Source organism: Rhinoderma darwinii, chromosome 1, assembly GCF_050947455.1.
Source record: "Rhinoderma darwinii isolate aRhiDar2 chromosome 1, aRhiDar2.hap1, whole genome shotgun sequence".
Classification (NCBI taxonomy): domain Eukaryota; kingdom Metazoa; phylum Chordata; class Amphibia; order Anura; family Rhinodermatidae; genus Rhinoderma; species Rhinoderma darwinii.
Window position 1 is genome coordinate 654,309,636 of NC_134687.1, and position 16,280 is coordinate 654,325,915.

Sequence of the window (16,280 nt, forward strand, 5' to 3'; positions counted from 1 at the left end):
CCTGATAATCAGTGTATATTATATAAGTGATCACACATAGCACCTAAGGGATAATCCTGATAATCAGTGTATATTATATAAGTGATCACACATATCACCTAAGGGACAATCCTGATAATCAGTGTATATTATATAAGTGATCACACATAGCACCAGGGACAATCCTGATAATCAGTATATATTATATAAGTGATCACACATAGCACCAGGGACAATCCTGATAATCAGTGTATATTATATAAGTGATCACACATAGCACCTAAGGGACAATCCTGATAATCAGTGTATATTATATAAGTGATCACACATAGCACCTAGGGGACAATCCTGATAATCAGTATATATTATATAAGTGATCACACATAGCACCTAGGGGACAATCCTGATAATCACTGTATATTATATAAGTGATCACACATAGCACCAGGGACAATCCTGATAATCAGTATATATTATATAAGTGATCACACATAGCACCTAAGGGACAATCCTGATAATCAGTATATATTATATAAGTGATCACACATAGCACCAGGGATAATCCTGATAATCAGTGTATATTATATAAGTGATCACACATATCACCTAAGGGATAATCCTGATAATCAGTATATATTATATAAGTGATCACACATAGCACCCGGGACAATCCTGATAATCAGTTTATATTATATAAGTGATCACACATAGCACCAGGGATAATCCTGATAATCAGTGTATATTATATAAGTGATCACACATAGCACCTAAGGGACAATCCTGATAATCAGTATATGTTATATAAGTGATCACACATAGCACCAGGGACAATCCTGATAATCAGTGTATATTATATAAGTGATCATACATAGCACCAGGGACAATCCTGATAATCAGTATATATTATATAAGTGATCACACATGGCACCTAAGGGACAATCCTGACAATCAGTATATATTATATAAGTGATTATACATAGCACCTAAGGGACAATCCTGATAATCAGTGTATATTATATAAGTGATCATAAATAGCACCAGGGACAATCCAGATAATCCGTGTATATTATATAAGTGATCACACATAGCACCAGGGACAATCCTGATAATCAGTGTATATTATATAAGTGATCACACATAGCACCAGGGACAATCCTGATAATCAGTATATATTATATAAGTGATCACACATGGCACCTAAGGGACAATCCTGATAATCAGTATATATTATATAAGTGATTATACATAGCACCTAAGGGACAATCCTGATAATCAGTGTATATTATATAAGTGATCATACATAGCACCAGGGACAATCCTGATAAATCAGTATATATTATATAAGTGATCACACATGGCACCTAAGGGACAATCCTGATAATCAGTATATATTATATAAGTGATTATACATAGCACCTAAGGGACAATCCTGATAATCAGTGTATATTATATAAGTGATCATAAATAGCACCAGGGACAATCCTGATAATCAGTGTATATTATATAAGTGATCACACATAGCACCAGGGACAATCCTGATAATCAGTGTATATTATATAAGTGATCACACATAGCACCAGGGACAATCCTGATAATCAGTATATATTATATGTGATCACACATAGCACCAGGGACAATCCTGATAATCAGTGTATATTATATAAGTGATCACACATAGCACCTAAGGGACAATCCTGATAATCAGTGTATATTATATAAGTGATCACACATAGCACCTAAGGGACAATGCTGATAATCAGTATATATTATATAAGTGATCACACATAGCACGTAAGGGACAATCCTGATAATCAGTGTATATTATAAGTGATCACACATAGCACCTAGGGGACAATCCTGATAATCAGTATATATTATATAAGTGATCACACATAGCACCAGAGACAATCCTGATAATCAGTATATATTATGGAATAGCTCTGCCTGCAATTCCCTTATGTAGAAGAATTGTGTCTTGGTATTTCTTAAATAAGGGAAATGTATGCACATTAATTGCTTAATTACTCCTAAAAATAAGAATATCAAGATTCGAATCGAATGTCCTCCATAAGTTTGAAAAAAAATCTAGATTTGTCTTTTTGTCAAAATCGCCCAGCCCTACTTGCAGCATGTGGAGCGGGCTCTGCCTGTAAACCCGCTCCATAGTTCTCCCCCCGCACCATGACGTTCAGTGTTGTCATGGGGATGGCCGCCTTTGGACATGACTGATGGATTACTGGCGTCTTTCTTGTTACTATCTAGAAAGGTTTATGTATTCGCACCATTAATGTTGTACAACCGACATATTGAACCTGACATTGTAGGGAGCGGATGAGATAAATGACGTGATGTATTATAATCTATATCTGTCTTACTAGTGACACCCCGTTATCTGTACAAGACCAAGAACTATTTGTAGCTTTGTTATAATTCCAGGATCGGCTTTTTATGACCACAGTAGATATAACCTTCAGTGGTGAGAAAAGTCTGACTCCGTATTTCACCCTCACATAAACTCGGGGGGAGACGTTGTCCTCGTTTTGGGGTCTCTGGAATAACTCGTACACCATCCCGAATAATGCCATCCAGGCCTGACCGCAAATGGGAAGACACTTTACAATAATGTTTCTGAGCTCCTTATACTTCACGATGAAAGAAGTCGTAAAATATCATCATTTATAAGTCCGGACAATATTTTTGGAATGATAACAATTATTTATAGTTAAAAAAATCCATAATAAAACACTTTGTAAAGTGATTTTTTTTTTTTTTTCTGTTCACAATTGATATTGGCAACTCATCATTACTCCACAATCTCGAGGTGAGGATGGTCTTACATAGGAGCCCCCTCCCGAATACTTAGATGCCACAGTCACTATTGACCGCAGCATCAAAAGGGTTAAATGGCCGTAACCGTAGTCCTCTCAGGTCTCCAGATTTATGGCATGCGAACAACTCCTGAGCGGTAAATGTCCTGTTCAGGAAGGAGTTAAGTGAGTTTATACTAAATCTTATTCCACAAAAGAATGTATCGCTCTGCTCTGCTCTGCTCTACCTGCGCTGTAACATGATGATAAGAGCTCACACTGCATGTTCCCTATATATAAGGTCACATCAGCTGCTGCAGAACCTCTCAGTTCATATCAAACCCTGACTGCATAGTTTGCTCCACGTCTTGTGAGATGTCCGCAATGTCTCCGCAGTATCCGCCATGTGTCAGGAGTCAGGTCTTCATTGTCTGGGGGGAAATGTCTTCATTTTACTCTTCTCATCTGAGAGATATGCCATAAATCCTGATAAATGGGGTCCCACCTCTATGTGGAGAACGGGATCCCCCGACCCGCCTGGTGAGGTGATGACTACATCCAGGTGGAGAATGAATGGAGAGGTGACCACACATGTGCACGACTCTCTCCATTCACTTGTATAGGAGATCCAGAAACAGCCGAGCACAGCCAGAGGTGGAGCCGCATCTATCAGACATTTCTGGCATATCCCGGGGAGAAATGTCCGTGTTGGGAATACCCCTTTATTCCATGTGGTGACGGCTCTGAGAAGATGTTTCTCTCAGTGATCAATAAGTGAGGTTCTGTATGTCACACATGATGTTGTCCCCTGTATGATCTCCATCTTCTCCTTTCTTCATAAAGACGTCTGCAGTACTGGATCCTCCAGATCCTCCAGTTTTCTCATCTTCTCCCCCACAACGTTTCTTCTCCTGAATGACCCAGCAAGGATGGACAAGGACAGGAATGAGATGAGCAGAAGAATATTAGACTTCACCTTGGAGATCATCTACCTGTTGAGCGGAGAGGTAAACTTTTCTACATTATAGAACAAGTCACACATAGGGAAGGGACAATACATAATAGGAAGAATCCAGTGTCCTGTATAACAGCGTCCAGACCTTCCAAGTGACGTCAAGAAGCTGAAGATCAGCCACCAGTATGGTCAGTTATGTGTCATGTCACCAATGCAGCAATAGTAATGTTGTAGAGCAATGAGAATGACAAGGAACCAGGAGGATCAGGATGACATCTATAGAGAAACATAGAAGATGATGGCAGGAGGAGAGCACATGGTCCATCTAGTCCCCCCAATATTATTTCCTTTTTAGTTTTGGCCTCGTTCTATTTCCTCAATGTCTTTTTGTAGGTGAGGTCTCCAGTATTACAGATGTGGGGTCACTAGAGCTCTATACAGCAGGGTTACAATCTCCCTCTTTCTACTGAGGGGGGAATACTGTGTTCAGTTCTGTAAGTGTCTCTCTCCATACACAGGAGTACACAATAGTGAAGAAGACATCGGGTGACTGTACGACTCCCATCATCCATGAGTCAGGAGGATGGAGCAGTAGTCAGAGCCCCATCACAGAGCCTCCCCCTCACTCCCGGATACATGAGAAGAAGATCTTAGAACTGATCTACAAGATGACTGAGCTGCTGACTGGAGAGGTGACACTGCTGGTAAATTCTACAGTAACAGCACTGGAGGTGTCTGGGTGATGACTGTATCATTGTGTGTGTCAGGTTCCTATAAGGTGTCAGGATGTCGCTGTCTATTTCTCCATGGAGGAGTGGGAGTATCTAGAAGGACACAAGGATCTGTACGAGGAGGTCATGATGGAGAAATACCGGCTGCGCACATCACAAGGTGAGAAGAGACAGAGATATATATATATTGGCATTACTGTGGACACAGGCTGGACAGGCGGCCGTGTTGAAGTCTTGATAGCGTCATGTGCAGTACATATACACGTGTGTACAATGACATGTAATGTAGGAGCTCCACAATTTCATCTCCTTTTACATCTTGTTGGATCCCTACGTTTCGTGCTGCCGGCTCCTCATAACTCTGCATTAGAGGTCACATTATATTGTACAGCGCTGGCGGCCGTTCTGGATACAGGAGCCATGGAGACGAGCAGGCCGCTCTGTCTCCTAAATCAGAGTTATGGGCAGCCGGCAGCGCAGACTATGGGCAGTCATGCTGTAATTAGAAGTAAACATGATAATACAAGAAAAGACGATTATCGGCACACTCCGGCAGTATAATAGTTTTCTATATAATGTCAGTATAACCGGAGGTTCTCTTTATTATTACAAGTTATGGGTTCTAGATTCTGGAGATGGGACGGTGATCCAGGAATTTATTGTGATTTCCAGATTTGGAGTCGGGGAGCAGTTTTTTCCCCTAATGAGACAATTGTCATCCACCTCATGGGGGGTTTTATCTTCCTCTGGATCAACACAGTCGGATTATAGGTTGGACTTGATGGACTTGTGTTTTTTTCATCCTTATTAACTATGTAACACAGAATATATGGAGCAAAATTTACCACTAATATAAAGTACGTGTTCTGAAAAAACAATCTCACAATGACTTGGATATAGAGGAGACATAACTGATGTATCGTAAAAACTAAAAAAAAAAATTCAGAATCACCTAAAACCAATATATGTATTAATACAACATAATTGTAAAAAAATATTGCCTACGAAGGTGTACACAGCCCTTAAGAAGCTAATAATCAGGTGACGCCCTAACAATTTTTTTTGTGTCCCGCCACTTTCAAGTGTATCCGTGTCCACAGAAGGCAGATAGAGTTAAATATTATGGCGGAGCAGGGAGCTGTTGGTGACACGCCATTCGCCCTGTTAGGCCACAGTCTACTTTAGACCTCCGACTTACAAGGTGCCTGGGACCTCGACCCAAGTAGTGAGGACCTCAACATTGTAATTTTGGCTCTGATCAGTAAATATATAAGTGTAGAAAGAAGTGTCTGATATATAGTCCGATATACAGTAGTCATGTATTCAGTCACTGTGTGTTTCCTACAGATGGATCCAGTAGGGGAAATCCACCCGAGAGATGTCCCAGTCCTCTGTATTCCCAGGACTGTCCAGAGGAACATCACAATGTCCCAGAGAATCATCAGGTAGATAAAGCTGATCCCTATACCAGATCTATATAGGGGCGTGTGGAGCTTTTTGGTCCTGTGGTCATAGATGTGGTCATAGATTTTGGTGGTTTCTTATGTTGATCTGTTATATTCTTCGCACTCTCTGCTGTATTGTACTAAATTGTTCCATATGTGAAATCAGGGAGAAGATATGACTAATAATAAAGCAGAGGATGAAGCAGAAGAGCGTGTGAGTGGCGATCAACTGTGTAAGAGTGAAGTGGAGGAGGAAATTCCAGGAGCTGTTACCACAGGTCAGTAATAATGAATTTAGAAAGTGAATTGGGAGGTTTGTTAAGGTGAGGTTCCACATTAAAGTAACACGTCAGACAATGTGTTATACATAGTGCAGGACCTGAGGGAGCTGTAACTGCACATAGAAGTTCTCTACAAGGTGATCTATGAATGTGGTCATGTACTAGGCTTAGTGTCAGATTTTGGGGGGCACCAGCTGCGATTAATAGCTGCACTAACATCCGGGATCTGAGCAAACTCCATTTAACCACTTAAAGGGAATGTGTCGCTAGCAAAAAAATCGTTTCTTTTTGTAGTTAAACTGTTAGTATATAAATGATTACACATTGTTCTAATGTTTTTTAATTTTTTCACAAGTCAGGAAATATTATAAATTAGATTCTAATTTATAACATTTCCATGTGCTGGTCACTAGAGGGAGCAATTCCCAAAATTGCAGCATTGGCATGTGGTAAAGCAACCTCATTGCTTTATGCTGCAAAATTGGAGAAGACGCACTCGCTCTAGCGTCCTCAAACAATCCCCCCTCCTTTATCCTGGCTAGTGCCAGGAGAAAGGAGGGGGTTGAATGTTCAAACCTCCTACACTGTGTGCCGCCATTTTTTGAGCGAATGCACAGTGTAGGAGGATTAGATGCAGTGGTAATCACACAGTATAACACGAACATACACAAACATAACTTACCTGCCGCCTCCGCTCCTTCCGCTCCTAGTCCTTGCTTCTACACATGTGGACGGATGCCGCGACCGGAAGTAGTCATCTTACTGTCCGGCCGCGGCTTCCGGTCCACATGAAAATGGCGCCGGATGTCGCGCTGCCGAAGACCTTCCTTTTGGACTGTGTGGGAGCGGTGCATGCGCCGTTCCCACACAGACGGCGTACGCTATAGTGAATGGAACGTACTAAATTGAAAATGGAACATACTAAAATCCCAAAAATATAAAAAAATATTTTTTCGTGACACCTTTCCTTTAAAGGGAATGTGCCATGTAGGACTATTGCTAGGTGGATAGTAAAGACCATAGTTTTGCCTACTACTCGGAGTAGAGCCCCCTTCTGGTTTAGTTGCCCACCTTGTCAAAACAATTTCTGCCTTCTAAGCAGGGAGGGATAATGCCTAAATAGATCCGATCTGTAGGGCAGATACATGAACCTTGCCCAGTAGTTGTCTGTTTTGTTTTAGGCATTTTAGACTTGATCTACTTTCTAATGATCCGTTTGAAGGAAAATGCTCCAGGCAGCCGTCCCACCCTAGATTTATCTAGTTTATTCCCTCACTGGTACTATCATTACACTCACTGGAAGTCGGTTTGGCACGAGCCCTTGATAGCATCGACTTGATTTCCACCCTTTGAAATTTAAATATGTATATATTTTCTATCACAGTTGCTGGTGTTGGGGGAAAATTGTTATTTAAATATAGAGATATAATAAAATACTGGGCAATTGGTCCATGAATCTTGCTAGGAGGATAGGATGAGGCTGAGGGGGATGGAGGTGCTCCCTTTTTTAAAGCGATCTTGAAGGTCCTTGTTTTCTGTACAGGATGTCGTCGTGGGCTCATAGAAACCAATTCTTAATATTTATTACTGTCACCAACTGATGATCATGCTTTTTATTGAGGGGGATATTTTGGATTTGGGGATAATACGAGTTGTGAAAGATCTCCGTTATGAAGAAATGTCATCAAAACGAAATGTATTTCCCCTAGAGAAGAGAAGCCTGAGGGGGAGGGGATATCTTTATATAAATATGTAAATGTCCCTATAAAACAATTTAATTATTATTATTATTTTCATGGACCCCGTAGAGAACACGAGGTCACTGCTTACGATTTAAGGGAAGTGCAATTTCATCACAAAGTCCTAAAGCCGCACATCACTGTCCAAACCGTAAAGTTATGGAACCTGCTCCCAAAGAATTTGGTTATGGTGAAGTGTGGAGAGTTATAAGAAAGGGTTAAAGATCTTCCTTGTAAGACGCAATATACAGGGTTACTGGTAGTAATGTAGATTGTGGATCCAGGGATCTGTCCGACGGGAGCAGGAAGGAACTTTTCACTTTATGGAGAATTTGGTCTGACATGTAAAGATTTTTCTTTACCTTCCTCTGGATCCACTGGGGTTTGGAAGTATAAAAAAAAGTTGAACTTGTTGGACGTGGTTCTTATTTTCAAACCAATAGAGAAGGGACGGGAAGGAGTGGAGAGAAGAAGGGCAAGAAGCATAGAGACCAACTCTGTTGATCTCTATGCTTCTTGCCCTTCTCCCCACTCCTTCCCCTCCCTTCTCTATTTGTTCAATTAAATTTGTTGGTGTACATCAGGGCAAAAGTGGAAGCAATGAAAGTCCTCAAGAGGAATTTATATTACTTATTGTCAAACCATTAAGTAAATAACTATGTAAAACTTTGTGGAAAAACAATATTTTTTATTTTTTTTAAACCTTGTGATATTTTATATTATACATTTTATTGGAATGGCGCGTAGCAGGGGGATTGTACTCGGGAACAAGAGGAATCCAGAAGAAAACAAGGAGTCATGGACAGGGGAGCTAAAGTGAAGGAGGAGAGGACAGAGTACATAAACAGGATACAAAAGAGGGGATAGACCAATATACTGTTATTTTTGTTTTTACTACCGTGATTTCATAGTTCATTTTGCCATTCGCTTTGGTAGGCCACTTCAGGTCTACAGCTTTCAAGGTGCTGGGACCCTGGTGCAGGCGGTAAGGCGCACAAACATGTTAATTTCGGCTCTTATAAATAAACATAGAATATAAGGTGTAGAGAGAAGTGTGTGATATATAGACAGATATACAGTAGTCATGTATTCAGTCACTGTGTGTTTCCTACAGATGGATCCAGTAGAAGAAATCCACCAGAGAAATGTCCCAGTCCTCTGTATTCCCAGGACAGTCCAGAAGAAAATCACAATGTCCCAGAGAATCATCAGGTAGATGCGCTAAAGTCTCATCAACATATGACTATAAAGTAATTGAACCCAAGTTAATTTAGATTTTTTTTTTCTTCTCTGTTTAGGGTGAAAATCTGATTGATATTAAGGTTGAGGTTAAAGATGAATCAGAAGAGGAGATGGATTTGATGACTGATCAGCAGTGTAAGGAGAGGAGATGTTCATTGCTTGTAAAAGAAAAATCTGTTTTTGAGGATCACCTAGATACTACTCCCATCATCTCATCATCACATGTAAAAAATCTATTCAGTCACTGTGTGTTTCCCACAGATGGATCCAGTAGGAGAAATGCACCAGTGAGATGTACCAGTCCTATGTATTTCCAGGATCTACCAAAGGAACATCAGGTAAATTACGCCAAAGTCTCATCAAAAACTGACCATAAAGTAATTGAACCTCAAGTAAAAGAAACACTTCTGCAACTTTTTGCCTATATAGTGCAGCATAGACTGCTGTTAAAGAATAATGTATAGACTCATGTGAATGCCTTGTGTATACCTCTTTAGATAATGTGCCATTTATGGCTTGTCTGCCATTTTGGTTCCTTCCCCTATGATATGGTTCACATAATTCAGCCTACATTTTCCATCATGCCTCTGGCTTTGCATGCGGCGGAATCTCCTTACAGTACACCTGCTCTGAGTCCTATCTAAGTGCAGCAAGTTAGATCAGTGACATAAAACTGGTGTCCTCACACTGTAGAGTTTTAGTGTATCCTATGTAATGCATCTTCAGCCTGTCTCCTGCTTGTGATAGATTTCTCTTGGTCAGTTTTACATAGGAGACAGTGAGGAGCAGCATGTCATAGAAATAAACTGGACTCTGCACACAGCACATGAGTTAGCATGAAATGTACAAAAAAATTTGAGTGCTTTTATTTTTTTACTTGTCTGTTTAGGGTGAAGATCTGATTGATATTAAGGTTGTGGTAAAAGATGAAGCAGAAGAGGAGACGGATTTAATGTCTGATCAGCACTGTAAGGACGGGGAGACTTTCATAAAAAAAAAAAAATCTTTTATAACTAGTCACTTAGGTACTACTTCAATCTTATCATCATCATCATCATCATCACATGTAAACAATCTATTCCGCCACTGTTTGTTCCTGCAGATGGATCCAGTAAAAGAAATCGACCAGAGAAATGTCCTAGTCCTCTGTATTCCCAGGACTGTCAAGAGGAAAATGAAGCACTAGAGGAGCGGGTCAGGGGCGATCAACGGTGTAAGAGTGAAGTGGAGGAGGAAATTCCAGGAGGTGTTACCAGAGGTAAGTAATAATGAATTTAGAAAGTGAATTGGAAGGTTTGTTAAGGTGAGGTTCCTCCTTAGTTCTACATTAAAGTAACACGTCAGACAATGTGTTATACATAGTGCAGGACCTGAGGGAGCTGTGACTGCACATAGAAGTTCTCTAGAAGGTGATCTATGAATCCGGTCATGCACTAGGCTTAGTATCAGATTTTGGGGGCACCAGCTGCGATTAACAACAGCACTAACAGCCGGGATCTGAGAGAACTCAGTTTAACCACTTAAGTACCGCAATCAATGCTGATAAGTGGCTCGCTTTAAAAAAGATAGAAAAAAAATTACTTGCACAACAGAGAGATAAAGTGATAAGTAAGAAAACATAAATTCACGAGTCCTGGCAAGTAAACCAGTTTAAACAGCAGCGCCATCTTACTCAAGTCGTCTCAACCGAATGTTATCAAACTTACAAGGACATTTGCTATTAATATACAATACTTCGTACCTGGGTATTTACCCATTAACAAGGTCCAATCAAGAAGCCTGTTCAGAAGCTTAAAATAACATTTAGGTATTCTAACTGGGGAGACATGGAAAAGATAGAAACATTTTGGTAAGTAGATCATTTTCAATATATTGATGCAGCCGCTAAGTGTCGATCGTAAGGGTTGTTACGATTTAATTTGTGTCTCAGTGGATGTTAGAATGTTCTAAATGTATAAAGTAAAAGTGATTGATCCTTCGTGAAAACCACACTACTAGACATTTGATTTGCGTGACTACTGGAAGATTTGCCGGCAAACTGGATTTATGGTGATATGAAGGATAAATAGAGCAGATTTGAGCCAATTCACCTTCAAGCAAGATTGGAAACCAGATTCCTTCATCAAATTAAAGGGGTATTACCAACTTATATTTTTATGGCATAGCCACAGAATATCCCATAAGTGTCTGATAGATGCTGGATACCAGCTCTGGGACCTGCACCTATATCAAGAATGGGTATCACTCGACTCCTCTTTCTCCTGGTGAGGTGGCTGCAAGCTGCTGATTCCAGGCGGGGACTAGAGGAGATAGGGCTGAAGCATGCAATGCCTGGAGACAGCTGATCAGTGTGGGGTCCGGGTGTTGGGCCCCCATCGATAACATACTGATGATCTATCCTGTGGAAAGGTCTCCAGTGAGCAAAAACGTTCCGTGCCTGGACAACCCCTTTTAACTTCTGATATTCTACGTTCAGTTTCAGACATGCAACCCCTAATAGTTTTATATCAAACTTAACGATGACAGTCCTGTTTTAAGTTAATCTACTTTGGTTTCAAGCATAGATTGGCAGGAATTGATTTCCCCCAAGAAGGCAGGGCAGCCCAAAAATCTCTGAGGGACTGAGGGAGACCTCAAACATAGAAAGTGAGTGCTCAGGAGAGTCCTATTGTAACGGCTTGATTGCCAGACGTGGTTGTGCTTTTCAAATGTTTGAGTTTCATCAAGTCAAGTAATTTTTGTAATACTAGTGGTGACTGGGTGTAGACCAGAATCCTGGATTTGATATATTTTAACATGTTTTTCAAAACTTTACTAAGGTTGGAATCACACATGTAGTTTTTGAGACAGTGCTTGCTGCATTTTTTGTTGAGCCAAAGCCAGGGGTGGATTCATAGGGAATGGCTTATACTTTTCCTTTCTGCTGGATCCACTTCTGGCTTTAGCTCAAACTGCATCAAAAACTGCATGTTTGTTACCAGCCTAATTGAAATGTTATAAATTTATCTACTTTGTGGTTTGAAGAAAAATCGTGAAATCCATTTTTAATCCTAATAGAAATTTCCAGTAAGAACTCTGAGGGACTCTTCATGTTATCACCAAATTATAAAGTAGAAGATGAAGATATTATGCAGCAGTCTACAGGAGAAAACATCATTACCATTAATGTACATCCAGGACTTCACAGTAAAGAGCTATCATATAATTCCCCTAATCATGAGGAGCCTTCTCCTGACCAATCACAGATTGTTACAACAAGTACAGCTCAGAAAGGGGGTAAAAGGTTTCAATGTGGTAAAGAGTTTATAAACCGCATCGGTCGTTATACACGGAGAACAAGTTACACAAGAGAGAAGCCATATTCATGTTCAGAGTGTGGGAAGTGCTTTTCAGGAAAATCAAATCTTGTTATACATGAGAGAATTCACACAGGGGAGAAACCATATTCATGTTCAGAATGTGGGAAATCTTTTACAGGAAAATCAAATTTTGTTATACATGAGAGAATTCACACTGGAGAGAAACCGTATTCATGTTCAGAATGTGGGAAAAGTTTTACAAATAAATCCTATCTCGTTAAACACCAGAGAAGTCACACAGGAGAGAAGCCGTATTTATGTTCAGAATGTGGAAAGTGCTTTACAGGAAAATCAAACCTTGTCACACATCAGAGAATTCACACAGGAGAGAAACGATATTCATGTTCAGAATGTGGGAAATGTTTTACAAATAAATCACATGTTGATAGACATCAGAGAATTTGCACAGGAGAGAAGCCATATTCATGTTCAGAATGTGGAAAATGTTTTACAGAAAAATCAAACCTTGTCACACATCAGAGATTACACACAGGAGAGAAACCATATTCATGTTCAGAATGTGGGAAATGTTTTACAAATAAATCCTATCTTGTTAAACACCAGAGAAATCACACAGGACAGAAACCATATTCATGTTCAGAATGTGGGAAATGTTTTAAAGATAAATTAAGTCTCGCTAGACATCAGAGAACTCACACAGGAGATAAGCCGTATTCATGTTCAGAATGTGGGAAATGTTTTACAGATAAATCACATCTTGTTATACATGAGAGAAATCACACAGGAGATAAGCCGTATTCATGTTCAGAATGTGGGAAATGTTTTACAGATAAATCAATTCTTGCTAGACATCAGAGAACTCACACAGGAGGGAAGCCATATTCATGTTCCGAATGTGGGAAATGTTTTACAAATAAATCAAATCTTAATAGACATCAGAGAATTCACACAAGTAGAAGCATTTGTAACGCTCCGGATGTGGGAAATGTTTTATTACTAAAGGCAAACTTTGGGGTCATCAGAGAAGTTACACACGAAGAAAGCCATTTATATGTATTATAAGGAAAATCCATTTCTAAACTCATCAGAGAATTCGTATTGAGAAGAAACCATACTCTCGATTGGAATGTAGGAAATGCTAAAGGAGAAAAAAATATATATTCTTAATACATCAGTTTACTCACTGACATTTAACAGACAATAACAGTGTTCCTTTTTTAAGTGGAATTAGCCTGAATCTGCCAAACACCCAGATTATATTTACCAGACGTCAACTGTGACCAGAATCCATGGAGGAAAAGTATTGTGCATATAAAGAAGAAAACCTGAATTGTCACTATGAACCTGGCTTCTTAGTACTGTATTCATAATTTCCCCCACTCTGCAGGGGCATCCAGACTGACAGTAAGGACACCCCATATAAATATTGTTGTTTTTAAAATAAATATATGGACATATCAATATTTGATCTTCATTATAACAGTATAAAAAGATAACGGTGATGGAATTCAACAAAAAACACTAATTGATTTTGCAATTTATTAAAAGAAAAATTCACATATCTTTTTTTCACAGAAGGAAATGTCACAGCGGTTCCTCATCGGCTTGCTGTCAGTGAATAATTGACAGCTCTAATACACTGCACTACGTATGTAGTGCAATGTATTAGAATAGTGATTGGGGCTTCAGGAATTCAAGTCCCCTAGTGGGGCTAGAAAAAATAAGTAAATAGAAATGTTTTAAAAAAAATGAAAACACAAGTTTCACGTTTAAATAAAAAAAAAAAGCCAAACTGCCTTTTTCCCCATAATTAGTCTTTTAATATTGGAAAAAGCGTAAACTTAAAAAAAAATATACGTAATTGGTATCGTAACAACCCAAACGATAAAACTATTATGCCATTTCTCCCGCACGGTGAACGGCAAAAAAAATTTTAAAAACAACGCCAGAATCCGTGTTTTTAGGTCACCTACTGTTAAAAAATGGAATAAAATCTCACATTTATTCCAAAATAAAACCAATAAAAACGACAACCTGTCCTGCAAAAAAAAAATCCCTGACACCTCTTTGTCCACGCAAAAATAAACAAGTTATGGGTCTGTAATGACGGGGTAGGGAGACAGACAGGTGAGCCCTAATCTACCCGCCACTCAGTCCCTGCCTACTTGCAACGGCCCGTCCTAGGCGACGGCGTACAACTGGGCGACGGTCCCTACGCTCAATAAGTGCACGACAGACAAACAGACAAGGGTACACAGAACTTAGGGAAATGGGGCAGTTGCCCACGGCAGCACCGTTAGCAACGAGAGTAGTGAACGAGCCGAGTCAAACCAGGAGTGTACGAGGTACCAAACGCAGAGCAGGAGAGTAGTGAACGAGCCAAGTCAAACCAGGAGTGTACGAGGTACCAAACGCAGAGCAGGAGAATTGTCAGTAAAGCCAGGGTCAAAATGAAGCAGAGGACAAATGTTCAAGCAGCAGCTGAGCCAGGACACAGACAGAATCACAGGCAAAGGAGGAGCAGGAAATGCAGGTCTAAATAGACAGAGGGCGGGAGCTAGCTCCGTCTGGCCAGGCTGTGATAGGCTGTCCCACTCCTCAGCCTCCCAGCCTGACTGGTAGAAGATCGTGTCACTCTCTCAGACTTAGGAGCAGGTGCAGACTGATTACCCACGGGCGTCGACACAGAAGCTGTTTCTGGCAGATCCTTTACTGTACCCCCCCCCCCTTTTAAGAGGGGCCACTGGACCCTTTCTAGGTGGACCTGGCTTATTGGAGAAGCGAAGATGGAACCTCCTGAGCAATACCCCAGCGTGAACATCCCGGGCGGGTACCCAAGTCCTCTCCTCAGGCCCGTATCCTCTCCAATGGACCAGGTACTGGAGGGAGCCTTGGACCATCCTGCTGTCCACAATCTTGGCCACCTCGAATTCTACCCCTTCAGGGGTGAGAACAGGGACCGGAGCAGCGTTTAAGGAGGGAGGCATGAAACACGTGTACTCGAAAAGACGGGGTTAACTTCAGTCGCAAGGAGACCGGGTTAAGGACTTCAATGACCTTGTATGGCCCTATATATCGGGGAGCAAATATTTTGGACGGGACTTTAAGGCGCAAATTTTTAGAAGATAGCCACACCAGATCCCCGACCACAAACAATGGGTTAGCAGAACGTCTTCTATCTGCCTGAGTCTTTTGTATGCTCTGGGACGCCTCTAGGTTCTTCTGAACCTGGGCCCAGACTGTGCACAGTTCCTGAAGAATGACATCTACCTCGGGATTGTTGGAACTACCAGGTGAAACGGAGAAGAAACGTGGATTAAACCTAAAATTACAGAAAAAGGGGGAGACTCCTGACGAATTACTGACCCGGTTATTAAGGGAAAATTCGGTGAGGGGAATGAGGCAGTTGCCCACGGCAGCACCGTGAGCAACGAGAGTAGTGAACGAGCCAAGTCAAACCAGGAGTGTACGAGGTACCAAACGCAGAGCAGGAGAATTGTCAGTAAAGCCAGGGTCAAAATGGAGCAGAGGACAAATGTTCAAGCAGCAGCAGAGCCAGGACACAGACAGAATCATAGGCAAAGGAGGAGCAGGAAATGCAGGTATAAATAGACAGAGGGCGGGAGCTAGCTCCGTCTGGCCAGGCTGTGATAGGCCCTCCCACTCAGCCTCCCAGCCTGACTGGTAGAAGATCGTGTCACTCTCTGACTTAGGAGCAGGTGCAGACTGATTACCCACAGGCGTCGACACAGAAGCTGTGTCTGGCAGATCCTTTACAGGG

The 16,280-nt window shown here is 40.9% G+C and overlaps 2 protein-coding genes across 2 annotated transcripts in view; both read left to right on the forward strand.

Annotated features, from left to right (window-relative positions):
• The window catches only part of LOC142701943 (oocyte zinc finger protein XlCOF29-like), a 30,301-nt gene extending 25,817 nt beyond the window's left edge, over positions 1 to 4,484 (forward strand). Inside the window, exons 6-7 of the mRNA XM_075848165.1 lie at positions 3,630 to 3,793; positions 4,260 to 4,484. Of these exons, the coding sequence (XP_075704280.1) occupies positions 3,630 to 3,793; positions 4,260 to 4,484 (389 nt within the window). The remainder of the gene's footprint in view (positions 1 to 3,629; positions 3,794 to 4,259) is intronic.
• A 29-nt stretch (positions 4,485 to 4,513) lies between these two features.
• Positions 4,514 to 13,960, forward strand: LOC142663934 (uncharacterized). The gene is made up of 9 exons (XM_075842784.1): positions 4,514 to 4,632; positions 5,820 to 5,917; positions 6,084 to 6,195; positions 9,052 to 9,149; positions 9,236 to 9,314; positions 9,441 to 9,517; positions 10,069 to 10,147; positions 10,282 to 10,437; positions 12,237 to 13,960. Exons 1-9 carry the CDS (start codon positions 4,548 to 4,550, stop codon positions 13,559 to 13,561), a joined length of 2,109 nt encoding a protein of 702 aa, XP_075698899.1. The 5' UTR covers positions 4,514 to 4,547; the 3' UTR covers positions 13,562 to 13,960.
• Positions 13,961 to 16,280: the final 2,320 nt, after the last annotated feature.

What these genes read in the sequence shown, in the direction of transcription:
- LOC142663934 (XM_075842784.1), top strand. Translation starts at nt 4,548, where the DNA reads ATGGAGGAGTGGGAGTATCTAGAAGGACACAAGGATCTGTACGAGGAG. An exon ending in ATCTACCAAAGGAACATCAG is followed by an intron (nt 9,518 to 10,068) that starts GTAAATTACGCC and finishes TTGTCTGTTTAG; the next exon opens with GGTGAAGATCTGATTGATAT. An exon ending in TCCAGGAGGTGTTACCAGAG is followed by an intron (nt 10,438 to 12,236) that starts GTAAGTAATAAT and finishes TAATCCTAATAG; the next exon opens with AAATTTCCAGTAAGAACTCT.